The 20,440-nt window shown below is 43.9% G+C and overlaps 2 protein-coding genes across 2 annotated transcripts; one reads left to right on the forward strand and one right to left on the reverse strand.

Moving 5' to 3' along the window:
- Nucleotides 1-11: 11 nt before the first annotated feature.
- LOC129846914 (uncharacterized) lies at nucleotides 12-2,194 on the forward strand. Its single transcript, XM_055914727.1, has 6 exons — nucleotides 12-147; nucleotides 295-434; nucleotides 832-926; nucleotides 1,679-1,757; nucleotides 1,931-2,039; nucleotides 2,121-2,194. The coding sequence occupies exons 2-6, from the start codon at nucleotides 351-353 to the stop codon at nucleotides 2,192-2,194; spliced, it is 441 nt and encodes a 146-aa protein (XP_055770702.1). The 5' UTR covers nucleotides 12-147; nucleotides 295-350.
- A 945-nt stretch (nucleotides 2,195-3,139) lies between these two features.
- LOC129846911 (kelch domain-containing protein 10-like) lies at nucleotides 3,140-19,345 on the reverse strand. The gene is made up of 9 exons (XM_055914723.1): nucleotides 18,960-19,345; nucleotides 11,203-11,424; nucleotides 9,435-9,589; nucleotides 7,124-7,272; nucleotides 6,851-6,935; nucleotides 6,424-6,490; nucleotides 6,280-6,327; nucleotides 5,847-5,986; nucleotides 3,140-5,313 (listed from the first exon to the last, which is right to left on the reverse strand). Exons 1-9 carry the CDS (start codon nucleotides 19,042-19,044, stop codon nucleotides 5,104-5,106), a joined length of 1,161 nt encoding a protein of 386 aa, XP_055770698.1. The 5' UTR covers nucleotides 19,045-19,345; the 3' UTR covers nucleotides 3,140-5,103.
- Between the last annotated feature and the right edge of the window lie 1,095 nt (nucleotides 19,346-20,440).

Genomic DNA, 20,440 nt, shown 5'->3' on the forward strand with positions numbered 1-20,440 from the left:
TGGTATACACCATCTCCGTGTTGCTGCCCTCCGCCTACCTGATCGGCCTCATCTTCACCCTGAAGACCCACTCCCACATCTACGACATCCAAGTCAGTGACGGGCACGACCACCACCAGGGTCAGTGCCCACCGGGGGGCGCCAGCGGTGAGCCCACCAACCACAAACACTTTATTATTTCAAGCTTTTCCCATAAGTTCTAAACTTTTGTGGTGTCGTGGTTATATAGTAGACAGGAACTGGAATGTGTGATACTTCATTGTATTGGTTTCTAATGTTTGTTTGTGTGTGTAGGGGGTCACGGCACGGTCGTCCACTGGTCCAGGTTGAGGGCTCTGTCTGTGCTGATCATGGCCACGCTGCTAATGGCTGCCTGTGCCGACCTCACCACGGAGCACATCAAACCCATCCTCGACCACTCCGCCATCTCCCAGGTACGCCCACACCTGAGCCATGTTCATTAGGCCACAGCGTAGAAAAATGTTGTGCAACAGAAAATAAGCATTTGCATTTCTTATTGGCTAGGTTCAGATGGTACGTCCCCGTTTCACTCCATTCTAAACCTCTTCCTTCCTTTTCATGCCCATTGACCAACCGAGACCATACCCAGGGGAATAATAATATGATATGGTTCTTGTAATTGGGTAGAAAATGTCTCTGGAAAGCTTATTATTGAAAGCCCCTGTCATTTTCTAAAACAGAATTTTACACGCATGATGTGACCTGCTGTTCAGGATAAGCATAAGGATAGCCAAACAACTTTTACAATGTTATGTCCTGACTATGTAAAGGCTAGTGCAATGTGTCACTGTCGGTCATTCATTTCTGCAGTATTTCATCGGCGTGACCGTGTTGGCGATGGTGCCAGAAATTCCTGAGATCTTCAACGGAATCCAGTTTGCCCTGCAGAATAACATCAGTCTCAGGTAAGCCACTATCAAGCTCTAATACTGCGTTTTCACTCTCCTGATGGATCTTGTCTCGTCATGTATAACCTAGTATCTCTAGACAGACCGGTTGCCTCCCACAATGTACCAATGTTCAAGGATACACTGTACATAGGGGGCAGCAGGTAGCCTAGTGGTTAGAGCATTGGGCCAGTAATCGAAAGGTTGCTAGATCGAATCCCCGAGCTGACAAGGTAAAAATCCGTTGTTCTGCTCCTGAATAAGGCAGTTAACCCACTGTTCCGAGGACGTCATTAAAAATAAGAATTTGTTCTTAACTGACTTTCCTAGTTAAATAAAACATAAACCAACATCAGTTTGGCTGAGAGGAAAGGGTGGAGTTGAGCACTGGGAAATCCGTCCAGAACCCTGCCGTAAACATTTCTGGTAGCTAGCTTGATGGAGCTTGCGAAAGATATTTTACACTCCCAATGAGTGTATTTCTCCAGTTACTAGTAGTATTACAAGCTTACAACAACCACTGACTGGCTGTGGCTAAAATTAGCCTAGCTGTCCGCGTCCGCGTTGTGTGTCCGCCTCTGTCATGTTTCCAAGGGGATTGTTTTTAAGCCCCACCTACCCAAACTCGTCGTTTGTTGAGAGTTGTCTGTCTGAAGATCACCCTTATTGATTTGGCCATGAAAATCTGACATGATTCCCAGAGCAAGTGCTGTTGCCCCCCTAGGCCCGGGGTTTCCCAGAACTGTAACCTCACATTGATTTGTCTGCAGCTTGGAGGTGGGAAACTGCATAGCAGTGCAAGTCTGCATGATTCAGATTCCCTTACTCATCTTGTTCAACACTTTTTATGTAAGTCGTTTTAAATCTTTATCTGCATTGTGTTTAATTGCATCAGATGTGCACTTAATCAATATAATTGTCAGTATCTCACTTGTTTCTGTACATAAAGCCTCAAGTTTTGATCGTAGACTGTAGTGGTCAGTGAGAAGGTCCCATCAAACAGGACTCCATCTCTTTTCCAGGATGTGGGATTCATGCTCCTGTTCAGTGACTTACATCTTTGGGCCAGCATCTTTAGTGTGATTGTGGTCAACTACATTTTCATGGATGGCAAGTCTGACTACTTTCAGGGTAAGTTGTTGTGCTTGCTTCACATTGCTATGCCGGATATCACGGATTAGACTGAATTCCAAACCTCTGTTTCCTTTCCAGGGACTGCTTTGGTGGTGGTTTACCTCATTTTACTGGCGTTGTACTTTTTCGCCCCATCACCCCGTGCCTGTTGAGCTGCTCCGCAAAGAACAAACTTCAACTCCTAGAGTCCTGTCAGTCACTATTTACAGGAGCTGCCTTTGTGTTAACTATTTCGATGCCATGTCGAGTTATATTCTGTCTTTCAGTCGTATTCATAAGGGCTCGCAGTGGGAAGTCCAGGTAGTCCCTCCCTGTTGCAATTTGTTTTCTTCCATTTGTGCCTAATGAACATGCCCTTTACCTTTGGAATTATTTGCATTATGATTTTTAAATTAACATTCCTTCTATTTAAGCACTGCACATCCTGGGGTGTATGTAAATGACATGTAGGAGACATGTGTTTTCAGTAGGATTTTGGTAGATTAAAATGCAAATGTTAAAGCAGGGTATGTTAATATTGAATTTATAAAGTGGTCACAATTGTGCTTCACATTCATTGGCCTTTGGGTATTAAGCTGGGTTCATATGGACCAAGAAATCTACACATGGTGTTATGCTAGGATTTGTATGGGAAAAAGTACACATTTACTGCCACTTTCTTGACCTTCCTGTTCTGTTTTCTATTCTTGTGATTTTCTTTGTTGCAAAGTATTGCATTGGATAAGGTGCAGCCAGGTCTATTTCAACAAGGTCTTGTACCTGAGCAGGCAGGTAAACAACCTTCCACACAGCTCTCTGTAAAGGAATGGTATCTAGTCATAAGCAAGGGCATGCCAATTTCAATGTGCTTGTTGCACAGAGGATGTTATGGTGGTTAAATAAATCTTGACTATTAGGCAAACCTAGATAGTACTTGGTAAAGTGTGCACTACAAGGGTTCATGCAAGGATGACAGCTCATTACATGCCAGTTACCATTACTGTTGAAGCAGACAAACCATTCCCAGATCGGTTTGTGCTGTCTTGCTTCAACGACTATCGGCAAGACCGCACAAACAGATCTGTGACCAGGCTAAGCAAACGAAGGTGATACCGAACTATTTACAGTACATGTTTATTGACTTGTCAACAATCGAAACAAAACATTCACAAATACAATTATCAATTCAGCGATCGCCTAAAAACCATTTGCTGCACAGAAGGGATTCAAGTCCAAGGGAGATGACTTTTCCAACTCAAAAGGTGACTAATGACATCATGCGGAGAAGAGGTGTAATAAAATGACAGGCACAGATTTAGGCATTTCCTTGATGGGGAGTAGGGAATCATGGGTTTTCATTAACATTTTAAACTACCCCCTTGGCAACGATCAATAAATACAATTTTGTTCCACAAGGCAGATTTTAATGGCATTGAATTCAAGGTGCCATAATATTTGGCGTTAAACCACGTCCCCAACTCAGCATATAATCTGAACTGTGTTGATTATCTGACCCTGGCACTCTGTCTGCATACATTGAGCCTTAACAGCAGAATACTGTTCAGATTCAGCCCAAGTACAACATACATGAACTCTAAGTCATCCATAAATACAGCAGCATAAATACATATTCCCACATTATTGCTGCTTTAACTATTTGTCCAATGATTGCTTGACAATGGAGCAGTTCAATGTGTTTGGAAAGGGCACAATGAAAAAATTCAGCAATGCATTGTTGACTGATCTGACAAGTGATGCATATGTTATCTTTAATGTGAGGGGAAATTATAGAGAAGGAGAAATGATCCCAAATGGGAGTCATTTTTAGATGGTCAGTATGTTCAGATCAAGCTAAACCATTACTCATGTTTCCTTCTCCTTTCTAGGTTGTGGTACTTCAATATCATTGAAACTTTGGGAAAGGCACTGAATCAGATCAATGTTAGTATTCTACTTAAAACAGATCCCCCAAAATCTGTTTATATTTATGTTCTATTAGCAAAGATGGAGTAAAAGTTGGAACAGAAATTGAATATTTTATTTAAATAAAAACATTTTAAAGTCTTTTATGGAGCACCATATTCACAGTGATGGGATGATTTAGTTTACAAATGGACTTACCACAAGCATACTAAAGTGACTGATACAGTTCAGAATGAATGGAGACCAGGTGTTTTGACTCTTACCCATCTTCCATTCATATTATGTTTCTACTATGGTGGATATAAGTCCCTTGGTCAAAAATAGTGCACTACAGAGAGAATAGGGTGCAATTTGGGACACTGATACAGATAACTATCACAGAGAACTGTATATCAGAGATAATTGTTCCAAATACCTGTATGTATATCTGAGATACCTGAATGCATATCAGATAAGTGTTAAATGGGTATTAGGTGAAAGGGAAGGGGTCTATTAGAGACCCAACTACAGTAGCATCAGTCTGTTCTTCACACAAACTATTAAAATCAGACACTATCTGTTATTAATAAGCCTTGAATAGGGAAAAGTGCTGACGACAACCTCCGTCTAAGTCTGGCATGAGGGTGGTACCAATACTACCTTCCCCTTGTCACACAAAAACATGCCAACTTTCCTAATTGTATGTAGAGAGAAAATAAATGTGAGAGAAATGCCGAACAGGATGTCTCGTGAAAATACATACAAATAAACGTCCTTCAAATAAATAATCATTCCTCTGAAATGTCTTTCTTATTAAAGTCATGAAGGCCAATATAAAATGAGGAAGTAGTGAGGGTCGTCGTGAATCTGAAAGCCGTGGAGCAAATGATTTCTGGGTCTGCACTGGGTCTGTAGGCCGGCGGATTGAGAGGCTAGAGGCGTGTGGGGGGGGAATGGGGGTGAGACGGGGGAATGGGGCGGGGTCAAGAAACATTCAACTTGGATTCCCTTTAAAATCATCAGACGTCCAAACGCAAAAAGAAATCCCATTGTTTTAGGTTTTAAGGCGGGGCTACGTAGGCAGAGGGACCATCAACTCCTTCAAGGCGACCCCCTTAAAAATAAATCCTGTGTTCTCCGTCCGACATCACCTCCCGTCCGTCCATCCATCCTCCCTCCTTTATTTCAAGCGCTCGATGAGTTCCTGTGTGAGGCCCAGGTGGAGGAGCTGCATGGTGGGCAACTGAGCCAGCTGGGGGTGGGCCTTGAGCAGACGCTCCCAGCACAGCTCCAGCAGGCTGGGCACCACAAGCCAGATCTTAAACAGGGAGCCAGTCCGCTTGTTCTCGTGGATGTTCACCACACCACCGTGGATGTACATGCAGCCAGCCTGACCGGAGAGAAGATCACAATCAGAAACCTTTATCGCCATGCAACAGTCAGTCGCACAGAGAGAGTGAGTGAAATATGAGCTGGATATTGAATTGTGGTTATTGATTTAGGATGATCCTGTGTTCTTGTTTTGGCAGTGTAAGAATATACTGACTAATCGTGCCAATAAAGCTAGTTGGATTGGAAACAAATGGGCTTAGGCCAGAGAGATGAAGGGACTTACAAATGAGTTCTGAAATGAGGTAGTAGAGAGGGGTTAAGGAGACATAGCACCTTATTAAAGGAACATCGTCAAGTGACACTTTGCTTCTTGAAAGTCCAATATCTTTGAAGTTTGACTGCTGACATGCAAAACATTTTGGGACTGTATCAACATTGGTAGTTTTTGAGTGGCGTTTCCTTTTAAGTCTACTATGCTAGATCTTGAAACCAGCGAAATGCGTATACACTAAATGGGACACTATGACAGTTCTACATCAACTACTACATAATAAACAGCTGAGCTTTCCTCTGGTGTAGTGCCCTACTGACCGGGGTCACAGCAGCACAGTGGAAATAGGCTGGCTCAGGCATCACTGCTGGGAGCTTGGTCCACTGGAACGTCTGCAGGCTGATCTTCCACAGATCAGCCACTATGACTTCACCGTTGTAACCTCCGCATAGAAACACATCTGAGACACACAACATCATGGGTTAGACTGAGACCAGTTAGAATATATTGATGGGATGAAGAAAATGACTTTTTTTTTTTCCCCCAAACCCTATTTGAGACTTCATTGAATGGAACTGTTGAATGAGATGCGGAGGCAGACAGAAGCAGACTAATGAAGACTTCTGAAAGTGGCTCTGATAAAACCACCACCGTTAGAGGGTTAAGTGGTCCGGAGTGGGCAACGACACCCCTACACCTCCTGTACAAACATTGTAATACTACTGCTATGGAATAAAATGAGAAGAATCTCACCGTTCCGTATCTGCACACAGCTGTGACATCTCCTGGGAGCAGGGTACCCTGTCAAAACCCAAAGCAATTGGATGAGTAGTGATATGTGAAGAAAAAGACCCATAGACAGCACATTCGTTTTCTATTGAAACATCAAACACAAACCTATTTTATCATGAGGCTTGGTTGAGATCTCCTCCCAGGAGTTTGTCTCCAGGTTGTACGCATGTATCTGGTACAAAAAAAAGAGGAAATGAGTTCACCTCCAACACACACAAACACAACCCGGCCACACAACCCAGCCTCACAACCCAGCCTCACAACCCAGCCTCACTCAGTGACAGAAGTCGCTGCTTCCTCGATCTTTATGGCTTTACAGCACTAAAAATAGCCTGAAAATCACCAAGTGACCAAATGACCCAGATTAGCTGTCTGTTTGCCTAGTCAGATTCACTACCATCACAGGTTTACGATCATTCTTCTGACCTTCCTTGAAGTTATCACAGATCTGAATTGAATGGATAGGTGAAAGTGATTGGAACAGGGCCACAAACTACCACAGGTTTATGTTGATGACAGATTGGTGTACTACCTTGTCCAGAGGATAGGAGGTCCAGGAGGTCCCTCCTCCCAGGATGTATATCCTCTGACGGTCGTGTGCTATTTCATGTCTGTACCTGTGACACAAACAGACGTGACTCATTACTTATGAGGCCCTCTGCTCCTCTAGGAGCTGAAAGGAATAAGTCAGGTCATGCTACCCAGTGACTAGGGTGTATTCGCTAGACACCAACCAGAAGAAATTGGACAAACAGGGAGGGACAATGACATGATCCGGTGGGACCGATTAAGGCGTGATGCTCACCGTTCCTCAGGCAGGTCGTCTGGTGGGTTGTTGGGTTTGAGGTGGATCCACTCTCTAGTGTTCAGGTCCAGTCTGTGCAGGTCTGTGCTGTAGATGTAGCCCGTTGTTCCCCCAAATACATACAGGAAGCTGTTAATGATGGCCATCGCCTTGGGGAGAGAGAAACAAAATGGCTACCAAATCAAACTTTAATGGAAATCAACAACAATAAATATTTTTATTTGCAAGGATTGCCTATATCTACTTCTGCTATATAATATGCTCCCCTGGGATTCTTTAATGCCTTCTAGTTAAGTCAATCAGATTTTATTCAAATTTTACAAATGCATATCAAAGTGCATAAGAGCTTTCTAATCTAATGTTCATTACCTCCAACTCAATACCAGTGTCTACAAGTGAAAACAGTGCATTTCTACATTTTGTAGAACTAAATATGACGTTAAAAAGTTATATCCAATGACATCATCAAAAGTTAAAACATTTTGAAAAACTGTGATTTTCAAACACTATGAGATTCACGGTGACGTGGGCAGCAAGAAAAAAACCTCCCTCTGGCTAGAAACGATTTGCAGGCTTTGAAAATCCCTTGTTTCACGATTAATCCTACCCTGTTATGTCACAGAGAAGCAGTTTTTTCAGGACCCTTCTTGTGTTTTAACCACAGATCACAGAAAGGTGCTGTTTTCACATAGTGACTTGAACTTTCCACATTTTGTTATGTTACAGCCTTATTATAAAATGTATTAAGTATTCAGACCCTTTGCTATGAGACTCCAAATTGAGCTCAGGTGCATCCTGTTTCCATTGATCATCCTTGAGAAGTTTCTACAACTTGATTGGAGTCCACCTGGGGTAAATTCAATTGATTGGACATGATTTGGAAAGGAACACACCTGTCTATATAAGGCCCCACAGTTGACCGTGCATGTCAGAGCAAATACCAAGCCATGAGGTCGAAGGAATTATCCGTAGAGCTCCGAAACAGGATTGTGTTAAGGCACAGATCTCGGAAAGGGTACCAAAACATTTCTCCAGCATTCAAGGTCCCCAAGAACACAGTGGCCTCCATCATTCTTAAATGGAAGAAGTTTGGAACCACCAAGACTCTTCCTAGAGCTGGCTGCCCAGCCAAACTGAGCAATTGGGGGAGAAGGGTCTTGGTCAGGGAGGTGGCCAAGAACCAGATGGTCACTCTGACAGAGCTCTAGAGTTCCTCTGTGGAGATGGGAGAAACTTCCAGAAGGACAACCATCTCTGCAGCACTCCACCAATTAGGCCTTTATGGTAGAGTGGCCAGACGGAATCCACTCCTTAGTAAAAAGGCAGATGACAGCCACTTGGAGTTTGCCAAAAGGCACCCAAAGACTCTCAGACCATGAGAAACAAAATTCTCTGGTCTGATGAAACCAAGATTGAACTGTTTGGCGTGAATGCCAAGCGCCACGTCTAGATGAAACCTGGCACCATCCTTACGGTGAAGCACGGTGGTGGCAGAATCATGCTGTGGGGATGTTTTTCAGCAGCAGGGACTGGGAGACTAGTCAGGATGGAGGCAAAGATGAATGGAGAAAAGTAGCGAGATCCTTGATGAAAACCTGCACCAGAGTGCTCAGGACCTCAGACTGGGGCGAAGGTTCACCTTCCAACAGGACAACAACCCTAAGCATACAGCCAACACAATGCAGGAGTGGCTTCGGGACAAGTCTCTGAATGTCCTTGAGTGGCCCAGCCAGAGCTCGGACTTGTACCCGATCGATCATCTCTGGAGACCTGAAAATAGCTGTGCAGTGACACTCCCCATCTAACCTGACCGAGTTTGAGAGGATCTACAGAGAAGAATGGGAGAAACTCCCCAAATACTGGTTTGCCAAGCTTGCAGCGTCATACCCAAGAAGACTCGAGGCTATAATCGCTACCAAAGGTGCTTCAACAAAGTACTGAGTAAAGGGTCTGTATACTTACGTAAATGTGATAAACTTTTTTTTAAGCAAACTTTTTTTTTTTTAGTTTCTGCTTTGTCGTTATGGGGTATTGTGTGTAGATTGATGAGAGTAAAATATTTGTTTAATCCATTTTAGAATAAGGCTGTAACCTAACAAATGTGGAAAAAGTCAAGGTGTCTGATTACACTGATATGGTACTGGAGATAATGAATGAGGTTGAAAAGTGGCGGAAGTGCCCTTTAACAGGAAACGGAGTGTAGGCCTAAACCTCAGAAGAGTCCAGAGCAAGCCAAGGAGGCAGTGGCAGACAGAACCAGTAGAGAAGATAATCAGAGGTGAGCCAGTAATGCCAGATTTGATTGGCCCACCTGTCCGTAGATTCGGTTGGGCTTCTTCCCTCGGCAGTTGAGCAGCGACCACCGCTTGTACTTGACGTTGCAGACGTGGACGTCATTCCCGTTGTTTTCCCCAAAGGGAATCCCAGTGCCACCAAACACCAGCAGATTGTTTCCATGTAAAACAGCTGAGGGGCACAATACTGAGGGTTTAAGCTGGGTCGTGTTCATTAGGGCACACAGTAGCAAAACCTTAAGACATTTTGCAACGGAAAACAAAGTGTTTCTTACTGGACTTATTTTACAAGCATTTCGCTACACCCAAAATAACATTAGCTAAATATGTGTTTTCAACCAATAAAATTAGATTTGAAGTCCCTCCCATTGTCATGGCTACTGGACACTATACCCAGCGGTCTGACAGCAGGTGGGATTGTCCATCTGGAGGCTTTTCACCAAATCACTAAACTTGATAATCCATTGTCTTCTGAGGTCATAATATCATGGGATGACGAGGTAAAACCGGAAAATCATCCACAGACCATATATTTATCAAACAGTCCATTTGATGTTAATGAGGTGTAGAAATGCTCTTTCGTGATTTAATACATCAATGAGTTAGCTAAATCATATTTTACTAACCAAAACTCGTCACAAGTGACTGCGTTCTAAATCAGTTTAACCCCCACCAGCATCTCATTGGCAGTGCTTGTTCATTCAAGCATTCTTTCATACAATCACAATTGGTTTGATTTAATTAAACATTTTAGATGTGGAGAATTCTAGGATTTTTACTTTACCCTCTTGATAAGAAGTGACCATACTGTATTAAGTTGTTATTGATGGATTACATGCATTGGAAATGAAAAAGTAAATACTGCAACCTGAGTTTTCCATTCATAAATGTCAAGGGTAAATTACTACAGTAGATGGGCCCTGGTATTTCATTTGTACTGAATGACTGTCAAATCTGTGCTAAGTCTGCTCAATGAGCTACATTTATACTGCAGATCAGTGGCGATTTTAGCATGTAAATCTTGGTGGGGCAAATTAAAACAAAACAAGTTTTTATATGCATGCCAGCAAAGCCACTACACAACACCAACTGAGCCACACGGGACCCCTGAACCTAATACCGTTCAGTACCCCTGAACATAATACCGTTCAGTACCCCTGAACCTAATACCGTTCAGTACCCCTGAACCTAATACCCTTCAGTACCCCTGAACATAATACCCTTCAGTACCCCTGAACATAATACCCTTCAGTACCCCTGAACATAATACCCTTCAGTACCCCTGAACATAATACCCTTCAGTACCCCTGAACATAATACCCTTCAGTACTCCTGAACATAATACCCTTCAGTACCCCTGAACATAATACCCTTCAGTACTCCTGAACATAATACCCTTCAGTACCCCTGAACATAATACCCTTCAGTACTCCTGAACATAATACCCTTCAGTACCCCTGAACATAATACCCTTCAGTACTCCTGAACATAATACCCTTCAGTACCCCTGAACATAATACCCTTCAGTACTCCTGAACATAATACCCTTCAGTACCCCTGAACCTAATACCCTTCAGTACTCCTGAACATAATACCCTTCAGTACCCCTGAACATAATACCCTTCAGTACTCCTGAACATAATACCCTTCAGTACCCCTGAACATAATACCCTTCGGTACCTGAAGATATTACATCAAGGGACACCGTAGGCTAAAAGATCATTTTCACTGTAGTGTCCCTTTAAATTCCATACCTGAAAAAAACAATCCTACTGGTTCCCTTACCTGACATGGAGGCCAGCTCGGTGGGCATGTAGCCCTCTGTACGGATCTGCTGCCAGGTGCCCGTGGCAAAGTGGTACCTCCACAGCTCCCTGAACAGCGGGTAGTCCTCGTTTTCCTGGCCGCCCGACTCATCATAGTCCGGATTGTACCCCCCGAACACGTACAGGTTGGTGTTGTCTGCCACGCAGCGATGCCCGCTCCGAGCTGGGGGCATATGGAGACCTGTGGGGTGGTACAGAGTGGTAGAGGTATTAGGAGGAGGATGACAGTAAGGGACAAGGTGGAGAGAGATGTTAAGCTACAGCGGGCTACAACTACAGGAATCACACATAGCCTAGTTGGCCATCGTTCATCAGTCCTGTGTTAATCTTCATGGGTTCACATCATGCTGCCATGATAATAAAAGTTGATCAAAAAAATATAAACTGTTCTAAATAGAACCAAAAAATAGAAAAACAAGGAAAATGTTCCCTTGTGGGGACATTTCCCAGATCCCCAATAAGGCAAAGGATATTTTAGGCTTAGCTTAAGGGTTAGAATCAGGGTTAGGAAAATAGTATTTTGATGGGAATAAATGTTTGGTCCCCACAGGGATAGAAAAACAAAGTGTGTGTGTGGATTCACTGAAAACAAAACGTCTCAGACTTAGGAACACAGCTTTCAAAAGGTCCCACCGATGGGCGCTCTTTTCCACAGTGACTGTCCACCAAGAGAGATCACAAGAGCCCTGCCACCTTCACCTTTCAGCTGCATGACTTTCCTCTCTGCAGTAAAAACACAGAGCTCACCACCAATAGCCTAATTCCTAGGCTGGGCATTTGGTCCATAACCTGCAACACTGCAGCTGATACCAGTGTTCCCAGCCAACATAAAGAAAACAGTTCAATTCTCATTTGGATGCATCAATTAAGTAGCCAGCCACATAAGGATTAGGGCGAGTAGTCAGCTATTAGACTGGCAGCTGGCACGTAGAGAACGCGCTGATTCTTACATTCTAATCATTTACCAGACGCTCTTATCCAGAGACATTTACAGTAGTGAGTGGATACATTTTCGTATATTTGTAAGTACTGATCCCCCATGGGAATCGAACCCACAACCCTGGCGTTGCAAGCGCCATGCTCTACTGACTGAGCTGATAGTCAGAGAGAATCAACAAAATGGGTGGGTGCTGGAAAGTGACAAAAAGACACTAACATAAGGCAAGTGTGTTTTTCATGGCCCGGTGACCCGGGTGGGTGGAGAGTTCACTTAATGATCAATGAAATGGTCTAAAATGGAAGGACCGATGGAAGGGTCTGCCCATCCGAGGCATGCAAAACGAACTCGCCCAGACACACTCACACCCAACCTAGAGGCCATACTAATTTTCTTAGGGCCCGTCACCACAATCAGAGTCGTCAGTCGGTCAGTACACACACATCAACCACTTGTTTCTTAAACATCAGCAGCAGAGCAAGGGGTCCCTAATGACTCAAGGGGGTCAACATGGCCTCTTCTAACATAGCACCATGATGATGTTGTGATTAGATGCAGATCCTAGGTTAGGCTAACAGAACCCAGGACATTGTTTACAGGGTAGTCATTTTTCAGAGACCGTGGGTTGCAGTGTGAACTACAGAGGGCAAGCTATCCAAAACATGTTTCCCATGTCCAACAGCATAGCGAGAGTCCGTGCTAAACAGAATAACCCGTTTCTGCAGCACACTGTGTACAAGAGAAAGGAACACACATTCCAGAGACCTAGAATGTTACTGGTTTGTTTATAACAGGGTGTTGGGCCACCACAACAGCTTCAATGCGCTTTAGCATAGATCCTACAAGTGTCTGGAACTCTATTGGAGGGATGCGACACCATTCTTCCACAAGAAATTCCCTAATTTTGTGTTTTGTTGATGGTGGTGGAAAATACCATCTTAATAAGCACTGCTCCAGAATCTCCCATAAGTGTTCAATTAGGTTGAGATCTGACAGACACACACACACCACCCTTTAAACCCCCTATGCTCTTTTGAGACCCCTCTTTCAAAGTTCCTGAGATCTCTTCTTCTAGCCATGCATGGCAGTCATGATGGGATGTTAATTCCTTTATTAACTTTATTAACTCTGCAACTCCACCTGTGTGGAATCACCTGCTTTCAATATACTTTATATCCCTTATTGACTCAAGTGTTTGGTTTATTTTGTCAGGTACTTGTCCATTCACACCATATGTGAAACACTGATACTCTCAGCGCCAGGCTTGAGACCGGGATAAAGCTTTACCATGCCAAAACGACACTCAACTAACAAGCTAAAAGACGAGATAATAAATGGGTTGAGCACAGGTCATTCTTCATCTTCAGTCTCAATGTAGGGCAGGCATGATCAAATCCACTCTACTAGAATCCAAAAATGCTATACTTTAATGAAGTACAGGACCTAGGCTACCTTAGGTCAAGGGAAAGGGAAAACCTAGTCAGTTGCACAACTGAATGCATTCAACCGAAATGTGTCTTCCGCATTTAAACCAACACATCTATTCTAGGTTTGAGAACATTCCACCATTCAATGCCACTTTCACATAGCACGAACCGAGTGGGGATGGTGATGCCGTTGTATAATGCAGTATAATGGACCAGGCATGTGTTTTGTCCATCAGCAGACAGACAGTGCCAAGCTCAAGAGGCTGGCTCGCACCCAAGCTCTGCTACCAAATCCCACTGTCACTGTCCATTGGCCCAGTTCCTGTCACACTGTTGTTCTCCCAGGCCCTAAACATCCCCATGCATTCTGTTCTCCCAGGCCCTAAACATCCCCATGCATTCTGTTCTCCCAGGCCCTAAACATCCCCATGCATTCTGTTCTCCCAGGCCCTAAACATCCCCATGCATTCTGTTCTCCCAAGCCCTAAACATCCCCATGCATTCTGTTCTTCTAGGCCCTAAACATCCCCATGCATTCTGTTCTCCCAGGCCCTAAACATCCCCATGCATTCTGTTCTCCCAAGCCCTAAACATCCCCATGCATTCTGTTCTTCTAGGACCTAAACATCCCCATGCATTCTGTTCTCCCAGGCCCTAAACATCCCCATGCATTCTGTTCTCCCAGGCCCTAAACATCCCCATGCATTCTGTTCTCCCAAGCCCTAAACATCCCCATGCATTCTGTTCTCCCAAGCCCTAAACATCCCCATGCATTCTGTTCTTCTAGGCCCTAAACATCCCCATGCATTCTGTTCTCCCAAGCCCTAAACATCCCCATGCATTCTGTTCTTCTAGGCCCTAAACATCCCCATGCATTCTGTTCTCCCAGGCCCTAAACATCCCCATGCATTCTGTTCTCCCAAGCCCTAAACATCCCCATGCATTCTGTTCTTCTAGGACCTAAACATCCCCATGCATTCTGTTCTCCCAGGCCCTAAACATCCCCATGCATTCTGTTCTCCCAGGCCCTAAACATCCCCATGCATTCTGTTCTCCCAAGCCCTAAACATCCCCATGCATTCTGTTCTCCCAAGCCCTAAACATCCCCATGCATTCTGTTCTCCCAAGCCCTAAACATCCCCATGCATTCTGTTCTTCTAGGCCCTAAACATCCCCATGCATTCTGTTCTCCCAAGCCCTAAACATCCCCATGCATTCTGTTCTCCCAAGCCCTAAACATCCCCATGCATTCTGTTCTTCTAGGCCCTAAACATCCCCATGCATTCTGTTCTCCCAGGCCCTAAACTTCCCCATGCATTCTGTTCTCCCAAGCCCTAAACATCCCCATGCATTCTGTTCTTCTAGGCCCTAAACATCCCCATGCATTCTGTTCTTCCAGGCCCTAAACATCCCCATGCATTCTGTTCTTCTAGGACCTAAACATCCCCATGCATTCTGTTCTCCCAGGCCCTAAACATCCCCATGCATTCTGTTCTCCCAGGCCCTAAACATCCCCATGCATTCTGTTCTCCCAGGCCCTAAACATCCCCATGCATTCTGTTCTCCCAGGCCCTAAACATCCCCATGCATTCTGTTCTCCCAGGCCCTAAACATCCCCATGCATTCTGTTCTCCCAAGCCCTAAACATCCCCATGCATTCTGTTCTCCCAAGCCCTAAACATCCCCATGCATTCTGTTCTTCTAGGCCCTAAACATCCCCATGCATTCTGTTCTTCTAGGCCCTAAACATCCCCATGCATTCTGTTCTCCCAGGCCCTAAACATCCCCATGCATTCTGTTCTCCCAGGCCCTAAACATCCCCATGCATTCTGTTCTCCCAGGCCCTAAACATCCCCATGCATTCTGTTCTCCCAAGCCCTAAACATCCCCATGCATTCTGTTCTTCTAGGCCCTAAACATCCCCATGCATTCTGTTCTCCCAGGCCCTAAACATCCCCATGCATTCTGTTCTCCCAAGCCCTAAACATCCCCATGCATTCTGTTCTTCTAGGACCTAAACATCCCCATGCATTCTGTTCTCCCAGGCCCTAAACATCCCCATGCATTCTGTTCTCCCAGGCCCTAAACATCCCCATGCATTCTGTTCTTCTAGGCCCTAAACATCCCCATGCATTCTGTTCTCCCAGGCCCTAAACATCCCCATGCATTCTGTTCTCCCAAGCCCTAAACATCCCCATGCATTCTGTTCTTCTAGGACCTAAACATCCCCATGCATTCTGTTCTCCCAGGCCCTAAACATCCCCATGCATTCTGTTCTCCCAGGCCCTAAACATCCCCATGCATTCTGTTCTCCCAGGCCCTAAACATCCCCATGCATTCTGTTCTCCCAAGCCCTAAACATCCCCATGCATTCTGTTCTCCCAAGCCCTAAACATCCCCATGCATTCTGTTCTCCCAAGCCCTAAACATCCCCATGCATTCTGTTCTTCTAGGCCCTAAACATCCCCATGCATTCTGTTCTCCCAAGCCCTAAACATCCCCATGCATTCTGTTCTTCTAGGCCCTAAACATCCCCATGCATTCTGTTCTCCCAAGCCCTAAACATCCCCATGCATTCTGTTCTCCCAAGCCCTAAACATCCCCATGCATTCTGTTCTTCTAGGCCCTAAACATCCCCATGCATTCTGTTCTTCCAGGCCCTAAACATCCCCATGCATTCTGTTCTCCCAAGCCCTAAACATCCCCATGCATTCTGTTCTTCTAGGACCTAAACATCCCCATGCATTCTGTTCTCCCAGGCCCTAAACATCCCCATGCATTCTGTTCTCCCAGGCCCTAAACATCCCCATGCATTCTGTTCTCCCAGGCCCTAAACATCCCCATGCATTCTGTTCTCCCAAGCCCTAAACATCCCCATGCATTCTGTTCTCCCAAGCCCTAAACATCCCCATGCATTCTGTTCTTCTAGGCCCTAAACATCCCCATGCATTCTGTTCTCCCAAGCCCTAAACATCCCAATGCATTCTGTTCTCCCAAGCCCTAAACATCCCCATGCATTCTGTTCTCCCAGGACCTAAACATCCCCATGCATTCAACTTTGTGAGCTGGTCTGACAGCCTGGCTTTATATTGCCCAGGCACTCATGTCCTCTCTATGTTGCTAGGTGGCTTTTTTCAATGTCACTCAATGTCCAGCCTAGCCTCTTTCTACAGCATGTAGCCTAGCCTCTTTCTACAGCATGCAGCCTAGCCTCTTTCTACAGCATGCAGCCTAGCCTCTTTCTACAGCATGCAGCCTAGCCTCTTTCTACAGCATGCAGCCTAGCCTCTTTCTACAGCATGCAGCCTAGCCTCTTTCTACAGCATGTAGCCTAGCCTCTTTCTACAGCATGCAGCCTAGCCTCTTTCTACAGCATGCAGCCTAGCCTCTTTCTACAGCATGTAGCCTAGCCTCTTTCTACAGCATGTAGCCTAGGCTCTTTCTACAGCATGTAGCCTAGGCTCTTTCTACAGCATGTAGCCTAGGCTCTTTCTACAGCATGTAGCCTATCCTCTTTCTACAGCATGTAGCCTAGCCTCTTTCTACAGCATGTAGCCTAGCCTCTTTCTACAGCATGTAGCCTAGCCTCTTTCTACAGCATGTAGCCTATCCTCTTTCTACAGCATGTAGCCTATCCTCTTTCTACAGCATGTAGCCTAGCCTCTTTCTACAGCATGTAGCCTAGGCTCTTTCTACAGCATGTAGCCTATCCTCTTTCTACAGCATGTAGCCTATCCTCTTTCTACAGCATGTAGCCTATCCTCTTTCTACAGCATGTAGCCTATCCTCTTTCTACAGCATGTAGCCTATCCTCTTTCTACAGCATGTAGCCTAGGCTCTTTCTACAGCATGTAGCCTATCCTCTTTCTACAGCATGTAGCCTATCCTCTTTCTACAGCATGTAGCCTATCCTCTTTCTACAGCATGTAGCCTAGGCTCTTTCTACAGCATGTAGCCTATCCTCTTTCTACAGCATGTAGCCTATCCTCTTTCTACAGCATGTAGCCTATCCTCTTTCTACAGCATGCAGCCTATCCTCTTTTAGGCTTAGGAGATCTTATACGTTTTGTGATAATCTTCATTAGCTGTCACTTTAAGCATTTCTTTAATCAAAACAAGCACATAGTCTTCTTAATTCATAAAGGTCCTGTTAATTGACTAATATTATCTCATAGGGGGGAAAAAACATAAGATCTCCTAAGCCTGTGTTAACCTCAGACCTCATTTTCAGTGTTTATTCCAAAACCCCATTCTTTCCCACCATAGGAATTGCTGAACGAACCAGATGTAACTGATTTCCTGTATTTAGGACTACAAGCTGGCGAGCTCTATGTTACTATGAACAAGGGTTGCCGCCAGCTGGCTAACAACTGTTGGACTATGGACCACAGTACCTGGGGCTCCGGATGCAGTCCTTGATGTAACAAACACAAATCCATCCGGCATCAGTATATATGTGATTATTAAACAGCATTAGATTATATTCCTGTGTATTGACAACAATAGAAGGCCTAATGCCTGAGGACCAAAATAATGTGATGATGTGTATAATGAAATATGATCAATTTCTCATCTTGGTGGTTTGGAGTCAGTGTCGAGGTCATTCGCATACTGTAAATCAATCAATACCGTGGTCAATAGCTTCAGTTAAATGTATGAATCACGTTCTACTAAACAGATTTTTTTTGCAAGGATGGAGGATCACCTGGAGTTGAGCATTTCTGCAGATGAGTCGACCACCAACCATCTTTCCATAATCATAATGATGTCAGTCTAGCGAACGTTATGCATCAAGCATTTGTATAGCCAACAACTGACCCAGAATCTGGTCTTATTAATGAACGTCTCCTGTAAAGACAGATTCTGGTTCAGCCAACAACATGAAGCGCAAAAAACTGACATACGTGAAATAACGTTAGCTAGAATTAACGTTAGTCAGCTAAAACATTTGCAATCCAGCTAATAACGTTAGTAGATTAGGCTAATATGAGATTGTTTACGTTCATATTTTATTCTTAACCGTTGTTTCCATGGTTTATTGTTCTCTGACCAAACCAAAATAAACATAGATAGCTAATTACCTACCTAGGTAACGTTAGCTAGTTAGTGGTTCAGACATAGGCTAACTAGTTAGCTACCTAGGTCGCCGCTATTGTTACATTTGGTTAAACATCTTGCCTTTCAATGTCAATAGCACAAAAACCCAGTTATCCTCTGCAATCAAGATTTGCGGACTTTGTCAAACATATTCATTGAATTGGTTTCATAACAGTAACGTTACCAGCGGACAGGTCTCTAGTAATATGGCTAACGTTAGCTAGCTGGATATGCTACATGTTGTTTTTGACTGACCTGCTACTCTGACTGGAGGCCTCACTGTCAGTTTCTCGAATTTATTCAGTTGTTCCGAACTGCGATCGCCTTCTGCGGCCGACATCGTTTTCCAGATCCAAGACGATCAAAAAAATGTTACTCAAAATTGCGACAAAATGCTTTAAGGTGCTGATAATACATTACAACAAATAAAACATTACATTATTCCCAAGGAAAGCCATTTACAAATGCACCGTTCATGTGTCCCTGACCAATCAGAGAGCCTGTTATTGATGTGCATCGCGTAGGAAAGTTATTGGGTTTCCACTAGTTACCACAGCCATCGTAAATATTTATGAAAACAAACGTTTTCTTTTTGGTCTTAATGTAAGGCTAAGGTTAGACATAAGGTTGGCAGTGTGGATAAGGTTAGAGTTAGGTTTAAAATCATATTTTGAGAAGATACATTTAAGTAATGGGCGGGGTTTAGTACTTTGTGGCTGTAATAACTAGTGACGACCAAATTATGGGCGGGGCGAGGTACATACTATGTTGGAAATAATTTATTTTCAAGCCAGGGTGCATAATTGAGCGCTTTGCATAGTTCATCGATGGTCCAATTTTTCTAATTGTCCATAAATTACTTGGATTTAATGCAAAAAGTTTGGCATATGTTTCCTAATGATGGATTAAGCATGAATTACCAATTACTAATACTGTGTCACTGTGACTTGGTTAATAGAAAAAGGCTTAAAGTCAAATGAAAATGCATTTATTCATATCTAGGCCACATGAAATTGTTGAGGAGGAAAATATTCATCAGGGACGAAAACACTTTATTGACACCATCAATTCATGAAGCAAAAGCACATCACTGACAATAGTCATAAAACCCTAGAAGAAGTGTTGGATCTTCCCTCTTGGATTTCTGGACAACATCGAGCTGAAAATAAACAAAAGGGAAATACATTTTATTTATTGAAAGAAGCATTTACGTTTTAAACATTGGCCTGTTAAACATTTAAATTCCACAATATGAAATTATATGAAGACAAAATGCATCTATCTGTCAGTTAACTTTCTCAGGGTAACTGAACTGATTGGATGGCAATGACTTCCTTACCCTCCCTGTCCTGGATAGCTGTGCTTATTGCCAGAGTTACAGCCACAACCAGTTGTGGTTCTAGCTTATATGGCTCCCTGAGGGGAACCACCCCTTCAACAATATGTCTGTGAAACTATATATTCACAGTATCATGAATGAATTGTGTTTTATTTGGTAACATTTTGTAGTGTCACTGATTTTACTAATTGAATTAGTACTGTACAAAGTTAGAGGTGCACTATTTGATAGATTCCCCCGCTCCCCCTACCTTGGGCTTCCAGTGGGGAGACCTGAGGTCAACCTACCCCCGCCCCCTCCCCATCTCGTACTTCTGAGTGGTAGACCTTCCCAGGCAATAGCCTGCCTAGCTCACAAACTTGAATTAGGGCACCCACTCCGACAAGGTTAATTGACC

This window comes from Salvelinus fontinalis, unplaced genomic scaffold (assembly GCF_029448725.1).
Source record: "Salvelinus fontinalis isolate EN_2023a unplaced genomic scaffold, ASM2944872v1 scaffold_0648, whole genome shotgun sequence".
Classification (NCBI taxonomy): Eukaryota; Metazoa; Chordata; class Actinopteri; order Salmoniformes; family Salmonidae; genus Salvelinus; species Salvelinus fontinalis.